The sequence below is a fragment of the Protopterus annectens genome, chromosome 2.part1 (assembly GCF_019279795.1).
Source record: "Protopterus annectens isolate FY-2018-M chromosome 2.part1, PAN1.0, whole genome shotgun sequence".
Classification (NCBI taxonomy): domain Eukaryota; kingdom Metazoa; phylum Chordata; order Ceratodontiformes; family Protopteridae; genus Protopterus; species Protopterus annectens.
In genome coordinates, this window is record NC_056729.1 from 487,030,536 (window position 1) to 487,056,854 (window position 26,319).

A 26,319-nucleotide genomic window follows, 5' to 3' on the forward strand; every position below is an offset into this window, starting at 1 on the left:
TGATTTGCCCATGTTGTGTGTAGATATATATATGTATATGTTATTGTAAAACCAAAACTGTTCATGGGAATTAATTAAATCCAAAGATTTTGAACTCCTCTCCCATGAAAATAAGATAATCTGTGTATGGAGTGAGACTGAGTCCAGGCAAGTCACCAAGTACATCATTAATGACTAGAACGAAGAAAATGGGCCCTGGGATTGACCCTAGAGATACCCTAGTCAGCAAAGTTCAGAGTTCTGAACATATTCCCCTCATTTTTTTTCACAAAGAAATAATTCTCTAAGTAGTTCACCCACCACCATTGGCTCGCACCCAAGCAGCGACCATTGAGTTTAATTGGTAGTAGGATGTGATCTACAATTTTAAAAGCTCTCCTTAGGTCTGTCACCCCATCTTAGGTTTGGAGGGCCTATCCCTCTCTCTCTCTCTGTCCCCTAAATGTTAACCCATGGCCTTGTTCCTTAGCTTTTAGTGTAGATGCATTTTCGTCCTGGGCAAGGAAGCTCTAAAATAGAGCAAACAATGTTTGTTTTATACTGGTAGTATCCTAATGTCCACCATGCTTGGAAGGGGGAAAGATACAGATCTCTGAAAGGGATCTCCTTCATTAAGTCGAATTACCGTAAGGTCAAGCATGAAAATGTTGAGACTAGAACATCTAAATCCCAAAACACTAAATTGAAAACATCGACTCTTGTAACGTCATGTATGTTACAGCGCTAGTACTGTAGCGTGTAAATTTAGCAGTATCACTTTAAGAAGTTATGAAGTTTTGTGGATAAACATGGCGGAGGTAACTTTTTACGGTGAAAGCTGATCTTTGGAATTAGTGATTTAAGTTTGTTAGAAATGGGTAAGGAAGTTGTTTTTAGAATAGATTTTTGGTGGTAGTGGTAGTTAAAGTGGCGGGAGAAGTGAGTAGGAGGGTACTGTTTTGTTGGATGTGTAGGTGTTTTGTGCACAGAACAGGTGCATGTGTGTGAAAGTTATGGAGATAACGGTACAGTGGGGAATAGGAAATTTACCTTTTCTCCACTGTAGTACGATCTCAGAGTTGGTATATTTAATGTGTAGGAGGTGTGAGATCTGGAGTATGTAAACTCGGATGGATTGTTTTAGGTGATGGAAGGGAGTAGTTTGAAATAATGTTTTCAGTGTTATGTACTTGTGACTTTTAGACTGTCGTCGTTATGTATTTTTGATGTTTTCTGATTTAGTTGTTATGGTCTCAACGTTTTGTACTTGGAAGTTATGGTAGGTTTGATTTAATGAAGTAGATCCCACTGAAATTCATGCCAGACATTGTGCCTTTTGTGGCAAAAGTCCCAGTAGTTAAGACTACTGCAACAGTGATCTATTGCAAATACAAATTATTATGGTAATTTCTTGAAAAATTTTAATTCCATTCCAAATCCTTTAATGTTGACTTTATATTGTTGGCTATATTGAGGAATAAAACACTGTTATTTTGGTATTGATAAGGAGAGTATAAAGATTAGGTGACAATATGAAGTCCTGACCTTACCCTTTTTCACTGTTTGAGGGTGCATTTTAGCACATAATATATATTTATTAAATTTCATACCCCATTCTCTAGGCTGTCTAGGCAAGCCTTGCTCTACAGAGAGATCACAAGGTCAGTGGGGACCATTGTGTGAGACATGGGCTTTTGGGGAAAGAGTACCTACAAAGCATCACATGCTAGCCATGAGTTGATGTCTGCTATGGTTGTGTAGTGCAGCTGTCACACAACTTAAGTTGTCGTGCATTCTGCAAGTCATGCAGTACAAGATTAGGCAAGAAAATGTGATTCACATGGTGTTCCATGTGTGAATGTAATGACGTAATCAACAATGGAGGTGCAACATTTGACTCAGCTTTCATTTTTATACTAGAATCTTTTGGAGGTGCCCAGTAATTAATCTGCCATTAGCTGACTATGCAAGTAAAAATGCTGCATTTTAGATTTGACATGTTACAAGGGACACGTGGCTTCAGATAGCTACCCACCTACTGATATTGCATTAAATAGTTTCATTAAGTTAACAGCTGATACCAAAATATATACAAAAATCAGTGTTCTAGGAAATCCTGAAGTCAATTTTTCATGTACTTTATTTTTCAGTATCTTGAAAATACTGATATCAACCTTTTTATTTATATTTTTGCGACTTTTTTCTGTCTGTACCTACCAAGCATCCGAACCATCTCCTGATCAATTGGCCATTTCTTCCCATCACTGGGTGAGAGCCAACTGTGAGAGAGAGGACATCACCTAGTCAGCTGTCTATGACGGGGAGGGGGGATGAGCATTTATTTTCTCCTCTGTCCTGATCACACATGCATCTGGCAAGGTGATGGGAAAGGTTAAGGAATGGGTTGTCTGTGAAGAGGATCTCCTCACTTCTGCAAGGGAAGTTATCTTGTCCCCACCCCCTGCAGTACAAGTTGTGGTTTCTGCAGTGTCCACCAGAAGAATTGCACTACTCTGTTTGCTTTCAGTTGTATGGACCCCCCCCCGGGAGAGAAAGATGGGCCAGACTCTCTTACTCTTCCACCTCCCTGCGTAGCTCTTTCAGTATTGGGGTTACTAATCAAACTCCAGTCATCTGAATTACAGTTAGGGCTCCATCCTTCTCCACAGGTCAGGTAATGAATGTACTTATTTTTATGTATATATAGGGTGCATTATGATAACATTCATTTACATGTTATATTCTTTGTGAAACCCCTAAAGAATCAAAATGTTATCACAGAAACTTGTCTGAGCTATGATTAAGCTAATTGACCCCCAAATTAAAACCAACAGATTGTTAAACTGCCTTTTTAAATTGTCAGTTCAAAGAATGACTGTGCAGTGATGCTCAGAACTGACACTGAGGCAGCTCTCATGGGGAAATAACAAAAGAAGTAAAGTGGTACTTAAGTAGGGCTTGCAACTTATGCAAGCCCTTGTGAAGTGGACTTACTTGCTTGGCCAATTAGTCCCCGTCAGCCACTGTAGTAAGTATCTATTACTGATGCTAAAAAGCCTCTGCAGAGCTATAGTCAGTCTCTGTGATTCATAGATTTTTCTGCAGAACTCTGCTCAGTTTATTAATGTTCCACAGACCCAAGTGTTGATCTCAGACCTGCTTTTTTCCTGAAGTACAGAGTTCCCATGCATTGTTTAAGTAGGTAGCATGTTACAAATCCTTCTGCACCTTTCTGCAAAGTTTTCTAGCGATCTAAAGATTCATCACACATATTTATGTTGTTTGCAGGACATAATGCCTTTTTCGTATGTCTGTGTATACAGTGGACATCATTGATGGATATTTTCCTATGAGACTGAGTTTGAGGAGGGTGTGATTATTGTAGCTGACTTCTATTTACAAAACACAATGGAGTAAACGTTTAGTTGAGCTATCATCTCACACATCAGACTAGGCACACACACACACACACACACTGTAAACTTGGACATAATTGTCAGGATGAGATACAAATTTACATAACTTGGCCTACATTATTGATATTTTTAATGTCTCCATTTTGTCTACATCATCAACAGTTAAACTTAGTTCACACTAGCTGTTCAATTCCCCTGTACGTCTTTCCTGATAGTAACCAGAAGCAGTACTCAGTAAACTCTTGAAGCACTTTCCATAATTGTAAATAAAACAATTAAGTTAAGCTTGACTTAAAATAGCAGAGAAACAGCACAGGTGGTTTCCCTCTGATAAATGCTGCCAAACGACTCAGCAGCAAGTGTGCCTGCCAGTGATAGATATGTGAGGTATGTTTTAATACTAACACTGTAATACAGTCTAAGTGGGTATTACACTTCTGAGATTTTGCCCTTCAGATCACATGATAAACAGTGGTCACATCGGCCAAGTTGGTGGCACTTATCAGAACAGTAGTGGAGTTTCACCTGGTGTCTTCACCGAATTCCCCCTGGGCAGTAGAAATGCTAGTTCCCCGTGGTCAGTAGAAATGCTACTTCAGTCCCCTGAGTAAAGAATATGGACTGAGTTAGTGGGCTTTACCCAGACAAAAAATGTAAATATATCTGTTATATACTTCCCTTCATGTCCAAGTGTAGTTATTCTTGGAAATAGAAGAGGGGTCTAAAAATGCAGTAAAAATGGACCTGGATGCAACTGGGGGAGTATCTTTGCTAAGAACTGTTTAGTAGAACAACTGACTGCATCATGTGGGAGATGGAACATGATTTTTCATGCATTTCTGTAGTTATAAGGATACATGTCGATCGATTGACAGCTCTTCCATTGAGTGCTGAATGAGTGATAAAAAAGCAGAGAAACAAGTTTTGCCAAACTTTGGAGCCAAGTGATTTTGCAGGGGTGATCCCCACTCCTTGCAAAGGCCTTGTGGAGGGATACCCCCACACCACTGAACTTAACTAAAATTACTCCAAGGTCACACACTGGAGAGAAAATAAAAATAAAATTCCACTGTTGGAGAAAATTGTTTTCCTCCTTTTCGTTCAGTTGTACAGCACTCATTGAAAATGTTTTTGATTGAATAAGAAGAACCCAGTTATAAAATGCTGCCACTACTTTGATGTACTACCTTTAAGCAAACAATTTGGTGTGTGTATATGTTTATATGCGAGAGGTGCATGTGCCATAAGCTTAATTCCCAATACTATTCTAGCATGTCCAAAGGTCAGTTGTCAGTCTCCTCTCTGGTCCAGCTGGTGAATCTGGGAATCTTGAGGCGATGTTACAACTGCCTCATGTACACAGACAACCCTCTCCTCCCCCCAACAAATTCCAACACATGTGAGAGATGCAACCATATAGCCATAGTGGAGGCTAAGCTCTCTCAACTCAGTACTGGCGAAACCAGTCAGGAGGTGAAGGAAACCACACTCACTACAATTCCAGTCTCACATAGACCTACCACGACAGCAAACCAAACACATAAACACACAAAAACATACTCGGAGGCTCTAAATAAAAATCTGCCTAAGCAGAGACCTCCAAAGCAGACACCCAAGCAACCGCTACCCCAAAACAAAACACGTGCAACACATAGCTCACAAAGCCAGTGTGCCGAACAGTCACAGCCCTTAAGGCTAAACAACACACCTGATACACTTGTAATAGGTGAATCTATCGTCAGGCACACTGACATCCCGCTCACCAGGCTGAACAAGGAGAAGGTCACGGTGAGCTGCCTGTCAGGCGCTAGGATCCGCCACATAACACAAGCACTCAGGTCACTCCAAGGCAAGTACAAATATGACTCGTCATTCCACCAGAAACCAAAAGAAACAAAAAAACTTGTAAGGTAAAACAAGAGCAAAACGCCGACTGGATCCACAGAACAGTTCCTTTTATTAATACAACACAACTGAGCGCAGAATAAACGCTTTCACCCACTGCCTCCGTGGGTTTCGTCAGAGTTAATCAAAGAACTAAAGCAGTTATTTCTTATACACCACTGTTGAAACACATAAACCAATCACATCTTCTTACATCCTATTCAATTAGTCTTTGCCAATTCACTAATTTAATTGAATAATGCCTTATTCTACATACGCCTTGCTACAATACCAAACTTTTTACATAACTATTCCATTCATACTTAAATGATTAGACATACAAAATTATAGTATGAATACGTACATCTTAATATGTAATGTGCAAACATGCGTAAAAAATGCATAAAAAATGCTTAAAAAATGCTTAAAAAATAGAATATACAAGTAAAGTTTCTTGTGCAAAAAACGTTAAAAATGTATACTAAAATCTATTATAAAATTGTTTTTGAAAATTATTTTCCATATAGTTATAAAGTGCAAAAAAACAATTTATCTATATCACAAAACATTACTAAACTACATAAATAGATAAAAACTCCTTAAAAACATGTATTCTAATCAATGAGAAAAATTATTATAATGGGTTTGTTTAAAAAAACCAAATTTTAATCTAATATATGTCTGATATGTGTACACGATCCTTAGCAGTTTCTTCCATACATAATTAAAATGTATCTACATATTGATTGAAGCAACTAAAAAGTTTATATAATATATGATTTCATTTTTAAATAACTTACAATAGATATATGTTCATTTAATCCGGGTTGGATACATGCATTTAACCTTAACTGCCACAGGCATTCTTTTGTCTCCAGCAATGTATTCAAATCCCCTTCATTATTACAGTTTGTGTCTGATACTCTATCTATAACAAAAAATAAAAACTTCTTAAAACTACTACATTTTGTACTGTGCATATATAGGGAACTGGTAACTTTCCTATTTTTAATATCTCTATTGTGCTCAGCAATTCTTTCTCTGAGTTTTCTTTTAGTTTTCCCTATGTAAAATGAAGGACATGACATGCATGTGGCTAGATATACAACTAATTTAGTGTTACAATTTACATTTCCTGGACATCTTAGTGTCCTATTGTAACCATGCAGTATAACATATGGCCCATCATTAATAAAACGACAGCTTTTACAAAAGCCACACTTTCTCATTGTGGAACTCTTGAATAAACTTTGACTTTCAAAATAGTTTTTTAAGTTCCTTCCTCTACTAAATACTATAGATGGCACATTCCCTATATACTGTAAAATATCTGCTTGATTAATAAAAACCTTCTCATAACATTCTTTAATAGTGCTCGTAAAATGGTTGATGTTATTACTGTAGGGAACTAAAAAAGCCCCTACCTTACCTTCATTATTGCAAATATTATCGTTTTTATTGAGGGTACCATGTATCAATAATGGCTTAAAACTTTCTTTCCTTTTGTCACTTACTTCATCCCTTAACATTTCAACTAATTTTTTTGGGTATCCTCTTTCTAAAAACATGTTTCCTAGTTTTGTTAACTCATTGGAAAATTCTAAATCGTTACTTATTATTCTCGATAGCCTTACCATTTGCCCTTTTACTAAATTTCTTTTTTGAAAGTAAGGGTGACAGCTATCGAAATGCAAATAAGAGTTCGAAAAGGTTTTTTTACGGTATATTGTAGAATTTAAAGTATCATCATCTTTATAAATTTTCAAATCCAGATATTCACAACTCTCTTTTTCCATTTTGTATGTAAATTTTAAAAATGTAGTGCTATCTTCCAAGTAATCAACAAAATCCTTAAATTCCTCACTGTTTCCTTTCCAAAAAATTAATATATCGTCAAGGAATCTTAAATATAAAACTATTTTGGACCAGTACAAACTTTTAAATATTTTTTCTTTCTCCCACATAGCTAAAACTAGATTTGCATAGGTGGGGGCACACCTAGCCCCCATTGCCACACCCGCACATTGTTGATAATATTCTCCTTCATGCTGAAAAAAATTGTTTTTCAGTACCATTTCCATTAAGTTAACCAGAAGTTTTCTTTTAACTATGTGAAACTTGCCAAACACATCCAAACTATTCTCAAATAGCTCTAAACCCTCTGTCAATGGAATAACTGAGAATAAATTCACAATATCAATTGTTGCTATCTGTACTTCCTTCAAATCTTCATTTCTAAGTTTATGAAGCATTTCCAGGCAATGCCATGAGTCCTTTAAAATGTACTTAATACTAGCTACTATTTCTTTACAGTTTATATCCACATAGTGGGCTATAGCCTCCATTTTAGATTGTTTTGCTGAAACTATAGGCCTAAAAGGGGGGTTGTAAACATTTTTGTGTATTTTCGGTATACCAAAAATTGATGGCGTCACCGGATGTTCAACTGAAAGGTAGTCATATTCTGCCTTAGAAATAAATCCTTCCAGCAATAAATCATATAATTGCCAATCAACTTTTGTGTATGCCTTGGTTATATCATACCTAGCTACTCTGTTGTAGGTGGTCTCATCACTTAACATAATACTCATCCTATTGTTGTAATCCATTTTAGTCATCAGCACCACCCCTCCCCCTTTGTCTGGTTTCATAATCCTCATTTTGTCCGACTTACTCAGCTCATTAAGGCAAAACCTTTCTACTTCAGTTAAATTATCCTTACATAGATTCCTTTCCTTCCAAGTTTTTCTTAATTGCATTTCACAAAACATTTCAAATAAGTGGACCATAGGGTTGTTAGGTGGAATAAACGTACTAGTCCTTTTTAAAGTAATGTTTGTTGTGTCCGTATCTATCCTACAATCTAGTTTGTTCTTAAAATAAATCCTAAGATTCAAACTTCTAGTATACATTTTAAGGTTGACTAGTAATTTGCCCAAGTCCACCTGGTAATTCGGAACAAATTTGAAACCCTTCATAAAAAGTGAAAGGTAACCTTTGTTTAAAGTTTTGTCCGTAAAATTATAAACTGAGAAACTACCTTCTTTAATAATTTCACATTTATCGTTTTCTACCACTTGAACTAAATTTTGCTCACAATCATATGTATCTTGTTGGTTCACCATTGCATCTACAGGATGTCTGTTGTTAAAACTACAATCCTGTCCTTGTAATTTAAATATACTCATGTTCATTCCATTGATATTATTTTTCTCATATATACTGTCTATTGCACATATTTCATAAAAGCTATTCTGTTTATTCATCACGTCACCATTGTCTTCAGTTAACACATCATAACTGTTACTAGTAACTGAGCTTATAATGGTTGAATTAGGTGACGTACCCAAGCAGTAAAACTTCTGTTGTTCATCTAATAATGTCGTGTTTGGTATCTGTACCTCCCCCCTCCATTGTACTGTTGATTGTAATACTGATTCTGTCCCTGATATCGCTCTCTCAGGCGTTCTGATCTGCGAAGCACAGGCTCTTCTAAAAAAACTTCCCTGTTGTCATCTAAGTTCATGTTCCTATTCATCATGTCATGCTTTTCTACCTCTTCGTTGTGTGTTGTTGTTACATTCTCATTACTAAACAGGCCCTTAGAATGAACCTTAAAAAAACGTTTAAAGTCGCGAAAATGTGTGTATGCATTGTTACTCAAATAATCCTTAGTATCACGCTGGAGCTTTTCATTTTTAATATCAAGCCCTTTACTCACATATCTTTTCATTTCGTTAAGTATGCTATCAAATTTGTTTCTATTGTATTCAAACAACAAATCTTTTTTAATATTGTTATCTAAAACAGTCAAAGATTCCTTTAACTTAGTTAATCTCTCATTGTTGTTTTTAATAATTAATTTAATTAATTGCATACCAGTATTATCAAAAATGTCCGTGAGTTCTTGTAATAAACTGTCATTGTTTTCAAATCCAAATGGTACCTTGAAAACTCTGAGCCCCTTAGGAATTTGTTTGAGCTCCAAAGATCGTTCCAAAAACACATTGTCCATCTGAATTGTCTTATATTTCTTTAACGCTCTTTCAAAAGCTTCCATCTGCTTATCCAAACTTTGAGTACCTTGTTCGTTCGATTGCGTTGAAAAATTTGGCGCCACAAGCAAGGATTTTAAATCTGTAACTTTACTTTCCACGTTTCTTTCCCCTCGTAATCCATTCCTAGCGTTTGGCGATGAATCCGGTAGTGGAACTGCGTGGCCATCACTTCCTGGTCCTCTACGCATTGTTCGACTGCCAATAGGATCTCCCAAACCATAGCTAGCTCCTGGGTTGCTACGCGATGTACCCGGGGTAGAGTGAAGCGTGAGAATCTGTTCATCAATCTCTGAAAAAGCAGCGTTTTCACTATTTATCTCTTCTACATTGTTTTGTACCTCACCACAGGCACCTTCGTTCCCTTTTAAGGCAGACAGTATACGCTGCGTTAGTAGCAATTGCTGCTGAAATAACTGCTCCATTAGTTCCATGACGGAATACAATGAACAGCAAGAATGCTGTGAGTAAAAAATAGCACAGAAAGTACTGTTTGCAGTCCACAATTTTACAAAAGGCAAATGTCCGTGTCTGCCAATGAGCGGATTGCTCAACCAGTGCCAATCCACCAGAAACCAAAAGAAACAAAAAAACTTGTAAGGTAAAACAAGAGCAAAACGCCGACTGGATCCACAGAACAGTTCCTTTTATTAATACAACACAACTGAGCGCAGAATAAACGCTTTCACCCACTGCCTCCGTGGGTTTCGTCAGAGTTAATCAAAGAACTAAAGCAGTTATTTCTTATACACCACTGTTGAAACACATAAACCAATCACATCTTCTTACATCCTATTCAATTAGTCTTTGCCAATTCACTAATTTAATTGAATAATGCCTTATTCTACGTACGCCTTGCTACAATACCAAACTTTTTACATAACTATATGCTTATATGCTTAAAAAATACTTACTTGTATATTCTATTTTTTAAGCATTTTTTAAGCATTTTTATGCATTTTTTACGCATGTTTGCACATTACATATTAAGATGTACGTATTCATACTATAATTTTGTATGTCTAATCATTTAAGTATGAATGGCATAGTTATGTAAAAAGTTTGGTATTGTAGCAAGGCGTACGTAGAATAAGGCATTATTCAATTAAATTAGTGAATTGGCAAAGACTAATTGAATAGGATGTAAGAAGATGTGATTGGTTTATGTGTTTCAACAGTGGTGTATAAGAAATGACTCGGTCATTGTCCATGCTGGTGTGAATGACCTGAGACGTACCTCCCTGGACTACATGAAAAGAGACATAGAGGAGCTCTCTGAGCATGTAGCCCAGGCCGGTATGACCCTGACCTTGAGTAGCATCTTACCCTCACCAAGAATGATGCCACAATATGAAGACAAGATGATCAATTTCAACAATTGGCTTAAGTATTGGTGTCATTCAAAGGGATCCAATGCCTGTCAGCCTGGGATGACATGCTCGACAAGCCACGATGCTTCGCTAGGGACGGCTTGCACCTGTCACCCCTGGGCTTTCGGATATTGGCAAAGGATCTTGCTACCCCCATAGTGCCTTTCTTAGACAAGGCTCAAAAGACAAACCCACCTCCGTAGGTATCACAAGGGATAAGAAACTAAGAGTAATGCTACTCAACGCCAGAACTCTAAACCTCAAGATGCACGCACTCTAAACTCTCCTTAGCATGGAGAACATCGATATCTGTGCAGTAACAGAAACCTGGTTCAAGGCTCCCGAGAGCACCCCAGCACTACCAGGTTATACCTCATACCATGCTTTTCAGCCCCAAAACTTGGACCGAACCACAAAAGGAGGGGGAGTATCAATATTCGTCAAAGATACCCACACCTCCAGGTTGGTGGCACAGCACGAAGCATCAGAGACTATCCATGTGCAACTAACAGTGGGTAAAACTGCCTTCCAGTTTATAGCCTGCTACAGACCACCCTCCCAAACCCAGGAACCCCACTCGGCCTTCCTGAGAACACTGGAAAATATGAAGGTCTCTCCAAACACCATTATATTGGGCGACTTCAACTACCCAAATATAGACTGGGAGCATTACTCTAGCTCCAACACCCTAGCCCAAAGGTTCCTAGAATTTATAAACTCAAATGCTATGGAACAACTTGTTACCACTCCCACAAGAGGGGAAAACATACTGGACCTGATCATCACCAACATGGGGACTCTATGCTCCAGACCAGAAGTGTATCCCTCACTGGTAAGATCAGACCATAAACTAATCTCACTGGATATTCACATCCCGACTCCACCCCCTGCCCTGAAAACCACAGTGAAAAACTTCTTTAAAGCAAATTTCACACTCCTCAAAACTGAGGTGGAATCGTTCAAAGCTCCCAGGCCTGTGAAAAATACGGCCCAGACCGCAGAATCCTTTATAAATGCATTCTATGAACACCTTCAGGAATGCATGGATCATGCAATCCCAAATAAAACCAAGACCCAATCCTCCAAAGGCAGACGTCCTGTCTGGTGGACCCCAGCCATAAACAAACTATACAATAGAAGGAGGAAGCTACTACATGATAGAGCAAAATCCCAAAAAGGGAAGGCATCTCTCATCAGTATTAGCAAAAAACTACGGGCACTCATAAAATCGTCTAAGGCCAGCTTCGAGAGAAAAATTGCACAGGACACTAAGGATAATCACAATGCTTTCTTTAGTTATGTTAGGAACCTATGTGGGAATTCCCAGATATGCTCAGAATTAGTCCAAAATGACAAAAAATACACCGAACCCACAGACATTGCCAACATCCTAGCTGACAGTTTCAGCGCAAACTTCTCCCCCCCTCCCCACCAAAAGGGCAAATATGTATCCCAGCAGAGTGCTGCCCCCCCTGATATCTCAGATGCTCAGGTAAGAGCTGCCCTCTCCAAAGCAAAAAACACAGCATCAATGGGACCAGACGGTGTCCCGGGCTGCGTCCTACATGAACACCAAGAAGAGCTAAACCCAAACATAAAACTACTGTTCAATCTCAGCCTTACTACAGGATATGTACCCAAAGAGTGGCGTACAGCAACAGTGGTCCCTCTCCACAAAGGTGGTGCCTCAATGGATCCTGGAAACTATCGCCCCATAAGCCTGACTAGCTTGGTCTGCAAAGCTATGGAAAGGATCATCATGGACCTCATAAATAAAGATATTGGGGACCTACAGACACAGGATCCTACCCAGTTCGGCTTTGTTAAGGGCAGATCCTGCCTCTTAAACCTGGTTGATTCTTTGAAACAGTCACCAAGGCCATTGACAAGGGAAAGGTGGTCCACACGGCCTACCTGGACCTCACAAAAGCCTTCGATACAATACCCCACTCGGGCATTATAGATAAGCTCACCAGCTTAAATATAAACCCTTATGTCACTAGATGGGTTGCAAACTGGCTCAAGGACAGAACCCACATGGTTAAAATAGCTGGAGCCATGTCAGACTCCAAACCAGTTACAAGTGGCATCCCACAAGGCTCAGTCCTGGGACCTCTCTTGTTCGGTATATATTTCTCGGAGGTACAGGCCAACACGGAAGGACTGTGGCTGACCAAGTTCGCAGATGACTGCAAACTGGGTGCCATAATCGACTCTCCAGCCAACACAAGCATCCTCCAAAAGGGCCTCATAGAAACAGACAACTGGTGCCAGAGCCATGGCCTCAAGCTAAACGCCAAAAAGTGTATAGCCATCCCCTTTGGCAAAAACAAAGTGTCCACAAATTACCACATAGGTGGTAATCCATTAAGTACAGAAGAAGTAATTAGGGACCTGGGGACCCAAGTTGATAGCAATCTCTCATTTGACAACCACGTGGCCAAAGTGGTTAGAAAAACATTTTATATAGCCCACCTAATCATGAAGGGATTCACATCTAGATCAGGGGAGGTCATCGTGCCTCTTTACTCATCCCTCATCAGGCCCATAATTGAGTACAATGCCCCTTTTGGGATGTACCTTACCAGACACCTGCAGCAACTGGAAAGACCCCAAAAGTACCTCACCAAGAGGATCAAAGGGCTCAAACAGATGCCATATGCTGCCCGGTTAAAGAAACTCCAGCTCTACTCAGTGGCATACTGCCTGCTCAGAGGCGATCTGTGCCTGACGTATAAGGCCATGTCCAACCCGGAATTAATGGACATGCTGCACCTCAGAAAATCCAAATCCCATCGAGCTACGCGCTCGAGAGACTTGAACCTCAGCACTGAAATAAATAGGACATGCTGGAGGGACAGATTCATAAACCAGAGGCTCCCTTCACTCTGGAATAAAATCCCAGTCCAGGTAAGGCAGAGTCCCTCATTGACTCTCTTCAAGAGGAATCTTGATGAGTGGATGGGAGATCGTAGATTTACCCCGGGTATCACTTCTGTGTCACTGTTAGACAGAGGCACAGTATACTAACCTCGAAAAAGGGCATAGCAAAATGAATTTAAAATGAGTGGCGAAAGCCAAACACACTCTGGCTAGGCTTATAAATGCCCTAGGGCAGATAGCCTAGTATGAACCTATGAACCTATATACCCAAAGGCGTTAAGTTAATTAATTACTGTTTGGTATGTCCTCTCTCATTCACATGTAGTGCTGCTGGGAGACATAAAAAAGAGCTGCAGATGTACTAAAAAAATAATTTTTAGCTGGGGCACTTCCTTTACTGAAGATTGTGTAGTATGGCAACTGACTGTGTTATGGGCGCTGAAACATCATCTGTACAGTGTTGTGGCCGTGCCACGTTTAAACAAAAATTGTTTGTGTGTCTGTCTGTGTGTATGTGTGTCCGTAACTAAAATTGATGGTAGAAGTCTAATCGGAGGATCTGTTTTTCTCTTTTTCTCCAAATATGAATTGCTGATTTCTTCATTGCTTACACCCTCTGTTCATTTTTATTTATATGTCGTGTTGAAAAACTTTTTTTTGTAAGTGGAATAAGACACTCCAGGGTGTGATTTATTGTTTGTTATGGAGCATGCCGCTAATGCTAGTGGCAGTCAGCCCAAGCACATCATGCTGTATTACGCACAGTGTGTGCTTCTACCAGACAGTAAACCACACCACATCATATTTGACTTAACAGTATGTGTAATCCAGTTTAATTGATCGCTTTTTTCTTATTATTCTTCAAAATAGTAATGAAGGCTGCCATATTTTTCTGGATACTTTGAATGCAAGCACTGAATTGTTAACCTTTTTATTAGAAGATACAAGAGAAGTTCTTCATTTTCTAGACTTAAACTTGAGTGGGATTCCTCTTCTGATTCTTTGTTTAGCTGTATACATCAGAAAGATACTTTTTCAAACAGTTATGTTCAAAAGAAAAGTAACCACCCTAACTTCATCAATATAATATTCCTAGAGGGCAATATATTCGAGCCGCTAGGATGACTAGTAGGGATACCGATTTTGATTCTGAAGTAGGAACCATTACTCGCTTATTCGTAGATAGGGGTTATCCTCTGAAATTGTTAAAAGAGACATTTGATGAAGTTAGATTAAAAAGGGGGAAACAGTTCAATCCCATACTTATACAAGGGTTTAAGAAAAAGAAGTCTGAGGAATCAAGTGGCCAACCTACTGATCAAAGTTTGCTTCCTAGATGCTGTCTTGATATGTCCATTGATACGTCATAATATTAAGAGAATCATTCACAGTAAATGGAAAATTATAGCAGGGAACAATGATTTAGTTGAGATTGTGAGTGACAGTCCTCTGTTTTTGTTTACAAAAAGAATTATAGTGTTAAACAGATACTGGAAAGTGATAACACTAAAATACTTCTACCAGTTGCACACAAAGATCTAGGAACCTTTAAGTGCAATGACTGTAGTGCTTGCAGGTTTATCTACTGTCTACGAAGGGCAGTATACAGCCCTGCAACATATGACACACACTATCAGGATTCCTGGAAGGTTCACGTCTAATACTAAGGGCATAGTTTACATTGCGATGTGCTCTGGCTGTCCGAGTTTCTATGTAGAGATGACTACTCAGAGCCTAAGTAAGAGGATAAAAAGAGCACCTTTATGCCATTAAGACTAAGGACAACAAAAATGCCTTGTTCTGGCATTCCACTAAGTGCAAGGAATATAAGAAATTCTTTTTTTCAATTTTGGAGTTAGTTATGCAAGATAGTAGAAGAGGTAGTTACAAAAATCAAGCTGAGAGAAAAGAAACAGAGTGGCAGATCAGGATGGCAGCAGGCTGCCCCCAGGTCTAAATGATATGATAAATATTAAATGTTTTCATAAAGATAGAAAATTGACCATATAGGAAAGGGTTAACTCCTGGAGTTCTTACTGATTGTTTTATTGAATAATTATGATTTTAATGCAATTTTTTTTTTTTTTAAGAATTTTAAAATTGTATACAAGTGTTTAATATATTAAACTGCTTTTCTGATGAAGTCTGTTTGATGAAAGTGAACATTAAACTGTATTAAGCTTAAGTATTTCTTTGTGGTGGTCTATTAACGCACTTCAGTATTTTTTGGTTTATTTAATTTGTTCTGTTTTTTACACTGTTGACTCGGGGGTTTCTTCAGTTCTTTTTTGGTTTTCACTTAACATTGGTAACAAGATCTTTAATATTCATGTCTTCTTAAGAACACAGTGAACTGTTAAATTTAGGAAATGATTGTAGATCCTGTGAAGTGAATTATTATTGTCTTGGGAGACCTTCACCGAAGTTGTATGCTTTCCTGTGGAGAGCAGCGTACTTTTGCAATAACAAATGATGGCAGTGCTGCACTGTTCCCACAAGGCTAGTTTCCACTCTTCTGTAACATATTTGCAGGGGTCATAATGATAGCTTCTCCAGTTAACTTTTTGAAGGAACACTACCATACCAGTAGTGGTGCAAAACAGAAAATATGTATGGAACATTAAATCAGTGTTTTTAAATGAGGTTGTCAAATGGTAGTTTTGTGTTGTATGCAACACTTTATCAATAACTGTGATTACTGATTTATTTGTTTGTATAACCAGTAGCTTTTTATTTCCTGCCATTTAGATTTCCAGCATCTGTTCTGCTTTCTAATGCATATGTGACCATACCTCTCAACCTCTTAGCACAAAAAATCTGGACAAAACCTAAAATAATGGGGGGACGTAGGCCCAAAAATAGGGACAGATTTTAAGTATTGCTCATTCAACATTTCAAAGTTAATTGAATAACAGATTTTGTATTAGCATGCTTTTTCTGAATGACATAAAGTCTACAGCTCAAATGTATGTCGTTATTTAGTGAGATCAGCCTTTAGTGATAGCCAGAAAACCAGGAATTTTGAGGAACAGATGAAAAATAAGAGGCAAAAATCTGGACATTTGACAGGTATGCAGGTGACATCTTGTATACTGATTTTGTTTATGTAATATAACTGGTTAAGATGACCCTGCCCTTCTGTACCATTACCTGATCGGATACTAGCAACCAATTGTATGCATCCCTATGCCAATGATGCACTGTTTGGTGCTCTGTACATGTGTGGGTCTGGCACACAGCCTCTGTGACAAAGGTCATCATATCTTGGTAGTAATTTGCAGTTTGTGTAGCGGGGGTTGAGAAATTAGGTAGAACGATCCTTGACACTCTTTCCCAAATGATGTAAAAGTAAATAGGATTAAAAAAAAACAACTTCTGTCTCAAAGTATGGTATTTGCTGTGAGGAAAAATATCCTAGAGTTCTCTTTTTGTTTTAGATTTCATGTTGTTCTAAGATATTTAATCTTACTTTAAGTACCTACAATTTGTGGTTGCCCTGTGGTTTGTGAAACAATGTTTTTCCTGCTTCAGACTTAATGTCAAAGACAAGTTTACAAGTTTTATGTGACAGTCTTTATTTTATGCTGGCAGTCCAATATGTGTTTGTTGGTACTCCATTATGTATACTAGTGAGTCTCTTTAGGTGCAGATCTCTTGCAGGGAATATGTTAATAAGAATATTTAAAGCCTCTAAATGTTGTTGAAACTGCAACCTGCTATGGTAGAGAAGCACAACTTTTAGTATGAAAATAGGCACCACCTGACACCTGGAAATGCACATATGTTTAAATTATTGCACGTGATAATATACTAGACTGTTGTACTTACATCCCCTCTTCCCCCATAAGTAATTTTACAAATAATCATAATGTATAAGATCATCAGAATGGTTACAACATGCCACTTTCTAAAGTTGGAAGTGCACATTAGAATGCTGTCAACAGTTCAGTTTTCAAAGGGAAATGTTTTAAAGTTTTCAAAGAAATGGCAGACCCTTATGTACTGCAAAATATAGTTTACCTGTTTTACTTTGTAAAGGATTGTCAAACTGAAGTGTTTTTTTTTCTTTTCTTTTTTAAATATGACAGGCATCTTTTTCACAAAACATGCGTAGACCCATGGCTTTTAGATCATCGAACCTGTCCGATGTGCAAAATGAACATTTTAAAAGCCTTAGGAATTCCGGTAAGCATAAACTGAATATAAGATACTAAACCACACACATATGCTGCTCTTAATGGTCTTTCAGTTTTTGTATAAAGGAATAACTGTTACATAGTTTGTTTTAAGGGTGCCATTTCATTTCTTAACGTGTGATATCACATGCATTGAAGCCCAAATGTTAGTTATGAAACTAACCTTTTGTTAATGGTGTGCTGTAGCATGTGAGTTATCACATTATGTTGCAGAAGGCCAGTCTGTGTTCTAGGTTTCTTAATTTCCTGGAGCTGCTACAGTGATTAAAGCATTTGCGCACTTCATGACTTGTTATAAAGCAGAGCATATTTCTGAGAAAACCTGCCTTCTGATCAGTGTGATGACCTGATTCGTTTGTATACGTTTCTCTTGTAAGGGGAGGGGTTGACAGCACACCCAGCCCTAAACGTCTTTCAGCTGCATTTGGTTAAAATGTTCTGAACTTCAAAAAAATAACAAAAAATGTCTTTTGGACTTGTTGATAACAACAGACCTGAAGAATGCACATGCAAAGCATTATGTCTCAAACCATTATCTTTTCATCATTCTTAGTTATTTACTAACTTATTCCATATTCTGTAGTGGCTTTGTGTGTGTTGGGGAGAGGTCCTTAAATCAGCATATTTGCATTTGCATCACTGCTGCAGGATGCAGTATCCCTTGTAACCTTTGTACTCTGTAGAGTTAGTGTAGCTGATTAAGGCATATTAGGCAATTTTTTCTTGTTTTCTTTTCAGTGTCTGCATTTCATATTTCTGGTTCTGTTTTTGCTTTTATCTGTTTTGGGCGGCATAGATCTTAGCATGCATTGCCACTTTCTTTCCTCACCGGATGTATCCAGGCCCCGTGGCTTAAGACATGACTGTTATTACTGAAATTTCATTCATTTGTTAGACTAAGTAAACCCACTGGGGTGACTCGAGCACGGTCTAATTAAGGGACTTGATCAGGATCATGCAGTTTGCAAGTGGACTCTCCGAACGGATGATGCCCAGGAGGACCACAGGATGGAACTCCTTTCCCATGTAACTTTTACTCCATGATGGAGAACATGTGGCTTTAGATTAAGGCAGAGAAGTTCACTTACCTGCTGAGGCAGATTAGCAGCAACCTTCTGCCATGCCATTATCATGTCAGCAAAAGAATGCTGAAAGAACAAAGCATGTGGGTTCTGAAAAGTACACAGGTTAAAAGGGAGTGTGTTACCAAGTTGTTGGTCATAGTAAAAATAACAATTGATAAGCACGATGAGAAAGATTTTTATCATGAATTGAATGTTATTATAGGTTCATAGGTTCATACTAGGCTATCTGCCCTAGGGCATTTATAAGCCTAGCCAGAGTGTGTGTGTGGCTTTCGCCACCCCTTGGAATGAGAATACTATGCCCATTTAGGGTTTAGTTTACTGTGCCTCTGTCTAGTAGTGACGCAGAGATGACCCCCGGGGTAAACCTACTATCTCCCATCCACTCGTCAAGATTTCTCTTGAAGAGAGTCAGTGAGGGGCTCTGCCTAACGTGGACTGGGATTCTGTTCCAGAGTGTAGGGAGCCTCTGGGTATGAATCTGTCCCTCCAGCACGTCCTATTTATTTCTGTGTTGAGGTTCAAATCTCTCGCTCTCGTGGCTCTGGTGGATTTGGATTTTCTGAGGTGGAGCATGTCCATTAATTCCAGATTGGACATGGCCTTGTACGTCAGGCATAGATCGCCTCTGAGTAGGCGGTATGCGACTGACTAAAGATGGAGTTTCTTCAGCCGGGCAGCATATGACATATGTTTGAGACCCTTGATCCTCTTGGTGAGGTACTTTTGGGGTCTTTTTAACTGCTGCAGGTGACGGGTAAGGTACATCCCAAATGGGGCATTGTACTCAATTATGGGCCTGATAAGGGAAGAGTATAGGGGCACAATGACCTCTCTTGATCTAGATGTGAATCCTTTCATGATAAGGTGGGCAATATAGAAAGTCTTCCTAACCACTTTGGCAATGTGAGTGTCGAATGAGAGGTTACTGTCAACTTGGGTCCCTAGGTCCCTGATTACTTCTTCCGTACTTAATGGATTACCACCTATGTGGTAATTTGTGGGTACTTTGTTTTTCCCAAAGGGTATGACTATACATTTTTTGGCATTCAGTTTAAGGCCATGGCTCTGGCACCAGTTATCCGTTTCTATGAGGCCTTTCTGAAGGATGCTTGTGTGTCTGTGTTATACAGCTGCTATTGCATATTAATTGCCTTTGTATTAGGGCAGTCAGTAATTTAGTTAGGGTATGATGAAAGGAACGGCATAGAAGAGCTGCTGATTGAGCATGATTGTAGTACCCATAGCAGCAAGGAGCTAGTTAAAGCTAATTGCTACAGTTCTGCAGTTATAAGGATATACACATAATAAAGATTCTAGTTGTCTACTGATGTACTATGTTCTTCATCTGTAAATATGTTGTAAGTAATTGCTATGTTAAATTGTTAATCGCTATGCAATCCAATGTAACTACTGTATGTTTATTTTACTCTGGAGCTTTTCTCCCCGGGCCTCCGCTGAAAATGGACCTGCGTCCAGTCGGACACTCCTGGTCAACAAATTTAAATAAATAAATAAAATAAAATTATAATATATATATATATATATATATATATATATATATATATATATATTTATATATATATATATATATATATGTGTGTGTGTGTTCCTCAACTTATGAGAGGACTTTATTTTTTGTCCTGAACTTTTGGTTGAGGGGAGCCAGTTTTGGAACTGCCCAGGGCACTAGTTGACCTAGCTACTTGTCTGGTGGCGGTAGATGAAAAGAGGATATGAAAATGTTAATTGTTGTAAATGTAACATGCAGAGGTGGCAGGATTTAAGAAAAAAACTCACACAAGTGTATAGCCAAAAGACAGGAGTATGTATAGCTGCATAAAACAAGGGAGAACAGGAAAATGAAGTGCAACAAAAAACTTTCACAGAATATACTAGAAGTTTAAAAAAAATCAAAATAATCCTATGCTGCTTTAGTGAAAGATGTACCACCAAAGGAACAAACCATAGGACTGATTGCCAGAATAAAGACAGAAGTGTAACCACATAATGTTCATCGTGTTACACTGCTGCAGTCATTACACTTGGGTTATCCTGCCGTCAGGCGGTCCCGCAGTCGGTCCGAGTTCCAAAGTCTTGGTCCGGCGTCAGTTGCTGTCGCTTCTTCCCTGACGTCAGTGCGCCAGGGGTATATAAGATGCAGCCGACACCATTTTCTTCAGTCTTTCTTGCCACGTGGTGCCCGATGCAAAAGCAGTTCGCAAGTGCCGGTCAGCCGACTCCTGAGATTTTCATTCCGAATCCCCGAATCCAGAACCGAAGTCTTCTACAAAGCTAAGTACCCCGTTGGGGAAACTTTTTCTTGCCTGAGACCGATGTCAGTAAAAGTTAATAATTGTATTTCTTGTGGGAAGCAAATACCTCATAAGGATTTCCATTCCTATTGTATCCCATGCCTAGGCCCAGACCACGACGCCACAGGTTGTCGGTTTTGTGCTAGGTTTAACAAGAGCACTATTAAACATCGGTTTGATTTTGCCCGACATTATTTTGGTAGAAAATTCAATTACACCATGCCGTCGGAACTACCGATGACCGGGTTACACAAAAAATGCAAAGACAAGGACAGGCATCCGAGGCCCAAAACTGATGACGAAGCCTCTTCTAGGCCACTCGCGGTTCTCCGGTTTTCAGCGAGGCACCTTCGCAGCCCCTGACAACCGCAGGCCGCCTCTGACTCCCACGTGGAGATGGCTGGGCCTTCAGATACACCAGACTTGCGGCCTACCGAGACTAACCCTTCAGACTGCTCCGGAGTAGCTGAACAACCTGCAGCTTCAGTGGGTGTTTTCAGGCCTACTCAGTTAACCATTAAATCTTCTGTTAAACCTAAAACAAAGAAACAACTTCAGCATTCACCAGGACAGGCCTCCATGCCTAAGAAACAGATGCTCAAAATGGCCGAAGATCTAATTACTCTGATCAGGGGGTCCCACCCTCCCCCTGATAAAAGGCCTAGACAGGATGCAGACTATGACTCATCTGACCAGGTGTCCATATCCTCAGACTCATCCTTAGACCGTGGACTACTCTAAAATATGTTACAATAAACATCTCCAATTGACTTCTTTATTAAGACCACTAGTTGATAATGTATTATATTTCAATATATAAATAGTTTCCTTAAATAATAAAATATTATTTTAGTTTTTCTATGTTATACATTTATTGTTTTTGTAAAGGCATGCTACTTTAAACAAAAAAGGCTTTTTTTTAAATTGATGTATTAATTAAGTGATTAATTGTGATTATTCAGTTGTGGTTGGTATAAAAGGGAGTGTGTATTTATTACTTTTTGTGTGCTCAAAGAAGGCTGATGTTGCCGAGGCGCTAAGCCACATTAAAACTGTTTGGTGGAGAATTCATGTTGTTTTTTGTCTTTAAGAACAAACCCTACTTTTATGCCAAAGGTGGTATCAAGTGTGGCTCTAAACCAAACTATTCACTTGCCAACTTTTTATCCAAAACCACAGAACAAAGGGGAGAGACTACTACATTCCTTGGACATACACAGGCAGTTACGCTTCTACTTGGACAAAACAAAAGCTTTCAGGAAAACTGAGCAATTATTTGTTGCATATGCTGCAGGAACACAGGGAAAAGCCATTTCAAAACAGACCATTTCAAAATGGATAGGGCATTATGTACGTTTCTGCTATACACACCATGGGAAAACTGCACTTAATAGCATTAGGTCTCATTCCACCAGGGCAACAGCCACTTCAACTGCCTAACTCAGAGGAGTACCTACCAAGGACATTTTGGAAGCAGCGACTTGGGGTTCTGTACATACCTTCACCAACCATTATCATCTGCCTCTTTACTCTAAATCCAGAGCTGGCTTTGCCACTGCAGTTTTGCAGGGCCTTATAGCCACCCCAAATACCTTATAGAACCAGCCACCCTACCTCAGCTTTGGGATTCTACCCAAGTGTAATGACTGCAGCAGTGTAACACGAACATACAACAGTTTTGTACCTACCATAAATGCAGATGTTCGAGTGTAAACACTGCTGCAGTCCAGGTTACCCTCCCTCCTTCCCCTCTTACTTGCTGGTACGTACCTATGTCTTCTACCCTTTGCTACCTATGGGGAGTATTTGCTGGTAACAGAAAGTATTTGTTTGCTTTTCTTATGTATGTTTTATTAGCAATTTACATTGCCTACCTTTTTGGGGGCACCTGACATTTGGGGCAAGAAAAACTGAAGAAAATGTCGTCAGCTGCATCTTATATACCCCTGGCACACTGACGTCAGGGAAGAAGCGACAGCAACCGATGCCGGACCAAGACTTTGGAACTCAGGCCAACTGTGGGACCACCTGACGGCAGGATAACCTAAGTGTAATGACTGCAGCAGTGTATACACTTGAACATCTACATTTATGGTAGGTACAAAACTGTACTTTAATTTCCATCACAAACTATACGGGTAAAGAAACATCTAGACTATGGAAATAAGTTCAAGCAAAATGACAGATTTCCGCGTATAATAAAGTATTGATTTACTGGTGTTTTTTTCCTTACTAACACACAATGATATGTACATAGCCCTGCATTACCTAAGAATGGGGAGGCTCACATAGCCCTTAGAAATGTGTAACCGGAGTACCTTTGTTCACTGGGAGCTGTCTTGGGAAAAAAACACACACATTTATTAAATTATCATTTAAGACATAGTCACACATACATTAATATAAAAGAAATCAAACCTTATTAACATGTTTCCAGTTATATACATTCTCATCATTCCAACATTACTTAAGTTGCTCAGTTCCTGCCTTCCCTTAAACCTCACTTCTCCTGAACATTATTCTGCATGTATTTTTCCCACATTTTCCATTAATTTGTATGCAATTTGCTCCTTCCTTTTCTAAAGATCCCACCAAGTTTTTTTATCTCTGTTATAATATTCAGTACATGAGATGCAGTCGGTTGGACTTTGATTTCCATTTTCCAACAACTGCTTTTTTGGCAGCCAACAGAATTAAACTTAACAAGGACTTACTGTCCTGTAGGCAGTCCAGCTTCTGTGTCCCAGCCCAAAATTTCCTTAATTACTCCCATTTGCTCAAACAGTATTTCTGATGGAGTACTCTGTAGGTAATTTTTAAAATCTGCTAACTCATTACACCCCCAAAGCATATGTTATTGGATACCTCGTTCTTCCTCATCACACCATCAACATTTAAAGTCTACCAGAGGAAGATTCTTTGAAGTCTGCTTGGGGTATAAAATACCTATGCAAACACTCCAAGGAAAAATCCTAAACCTTCTAGAATTTGTTGCATACTTGGGAGCCATACATATGACCTCCCATTGTTCCCTTATAAATTGCTTTTCCAGTCTCTCTTCCCAATCTTTTGTAATCTCCTCGTATTGATACTTGTAGTTATCATGCAATGTTTTATATGCCCTACTAATTATCCCTTTTTTAACAGCAGCTTCTGTTCTAGATTCAACTAATAACTCCACCAGAGCAGGTCTTTCACTTAAGGTTCTCCTGTCCCTTTCTCTTTGCCTACACTCAGATAACAATCCCTGGTACAGAAGGCAGTCTCTAGTCTGCAGTCCTGACGTCTTCTTGTTCTCTTCCCATTCTATTTATTACCTTTCTCCCTGTAGTTATTTGCTTCCAATAGCTTGGCTCCTTTGCCAGTTTTCTCCAGTAAATTCCAGCTCCCTCTTGCAATTATCTCTATTGGCAAAATCTTTCTCTGTTCTCATGTTGGCTTAATTGTTCGAATACTTTCTGTAACTTTATGAATATAATAGTCTCTATGTCTGTTGTTATTCTCCTTAAGGATCTGTATCCAAAATCCCACTCTCTCTTTATTTCTTGAATATCCCCACTTCATTATCCCTTTCCACTTTGAATTATAACTTTCTGCTTGTGTTATGTATATGGGCATTAATTGATAATAGCCCTTCAAATCCAGTGATCCAAAACTAACTTGTTCTATTGGAAGTATCAGGCCCTGCCTTCTTCCCCTCCTAGATAAATTCCTGTAACTCTTCATTACTTATTTTCCACAGGTTCTCCTCTTACTTATATAAATTGCCTGCCTTGTATATAAAACTAGAGACTAAAACATTGTCATTGCTTGTAGCTTACTATTCATCTGTAAAGAAGAGCTTCCAGTTTCTCAGTTTTGTGTTATCTTTTGTTTAGTCTCTTCCCACATATTCTTAGCTGCCATAGCAGAAGCCTTTGTAATCCAAACTCCTAATACTTCATGTTATTGTGTCCACATAAATATGGGTGTTGAACCAGTTCATGTGTGGGTACATAATTTATGGCTTTAGCCTTTGTTTTATCTTCATTCATTTTATATCCTGAAAAGACTTGAAATCGTCTCAAAAATGTTCCACAACACAAATATGTCCTTTTCTGGATTTATCAAGTACAAAATAATATCTGCATATATAGCCAACTTTTCTTGATTAACATACCAATTATATAATTGAGTTTCTGAGTCCGTTATTTTCTTTGCCAATGGTTCTAAATACAAAGCAAATAAGAAAGGGGAGAGAGGTCAGTCCTGCCTGTTTCCCATACCTCTCAACCTATTAGTGCAAGAAATCTGGACAAAGCCTAAAATAATGGGGGGACAAAGACCCAAAAGAAAGACAGTTTTTAAACATTGCTCTTATAAACTTAAAAAGTTGCTAGTATAACAGCATTTGTGTTTGCATGCATTTTCTGAAGGATATAGGTTCATAGTTCATAGGTAATTACTAGGCTATCTGCCCGAGGGCATATGTAAGCCTAGCCAGAATGTGTTGGCTTTTGCCGCCCCCTTAGATTAGTTCCCTGTGCCTCTGTCCTGCAGAGCCATTAGTTCCCTGTGCCTCTGTCCAGCAGAGCCACTGCAGTGATCCCCGGGGTAAATTTTCTGTTTCCCATCCACTCACATATATGATGCCTGAAACTCAAGTGTGCATCATTATTTAGTAACTTCAATCTTAAGTGACATTTCAGAAAACCATAATTTTTAAGAGTGACAGACCAAAAATATGAGGCAAAAATATGGACATTCTGCGAAAATCTGGAAGGTTGAGAGGTATGCTGGTTCCTCTGTCTAGACACAGCTTATCAAAGAGGAACACCCCCGCTTTATTTCTTCTTGCAGTGTTAGAGCTTTGCTTTCTAAAATTTACCATGGTCTGTGTGTCCCTTCTGCACCCCTACCCATTCTGATATGCTCTGGCCATTTGCCAGACTAACATAAGAATGAAAGCAATATTTATCTTTCCCTACTCATGCGGTTGTGTGAGTGGGTTTCCCCCGGGTGCTCCAGTTTCCTCCTACATTCCCAGGACATGCTGTAGCTGGATTGAACACACTAAATTGGCTCTAGGTGTGAGTGTGTGCATGTGTGTGTGCCTTCTGCAGAAGGTTGGACACTGCGCTGGCAACTCAACACCTT

The 26,319-nt window shown here is 38.9% G+C and overlaps 1 protein-coding gene across 1 annotated transcript in view; it reads left to right on the forward strand.

The window, feature by feature from the left end:
- RNF150 (ring finger protein 150) overlaps window positions 1–26,319 on the forward strand; it is a 1,529,405-nt gene that overhangs the window by 1,134,197 nt on the left and 368,889 nt on the right. Inside the window, exon 5 of the mRNA XM_044062282.1 lies at window positions 17,676–17,772. Coding sequence (XP_043918217.1) covers window positions 17,676–17,772 — 97 coding nt within the window. The remainder of the gene's footprint in view (window positions 1–17,675; window positions 17,773–26,319) is intronic.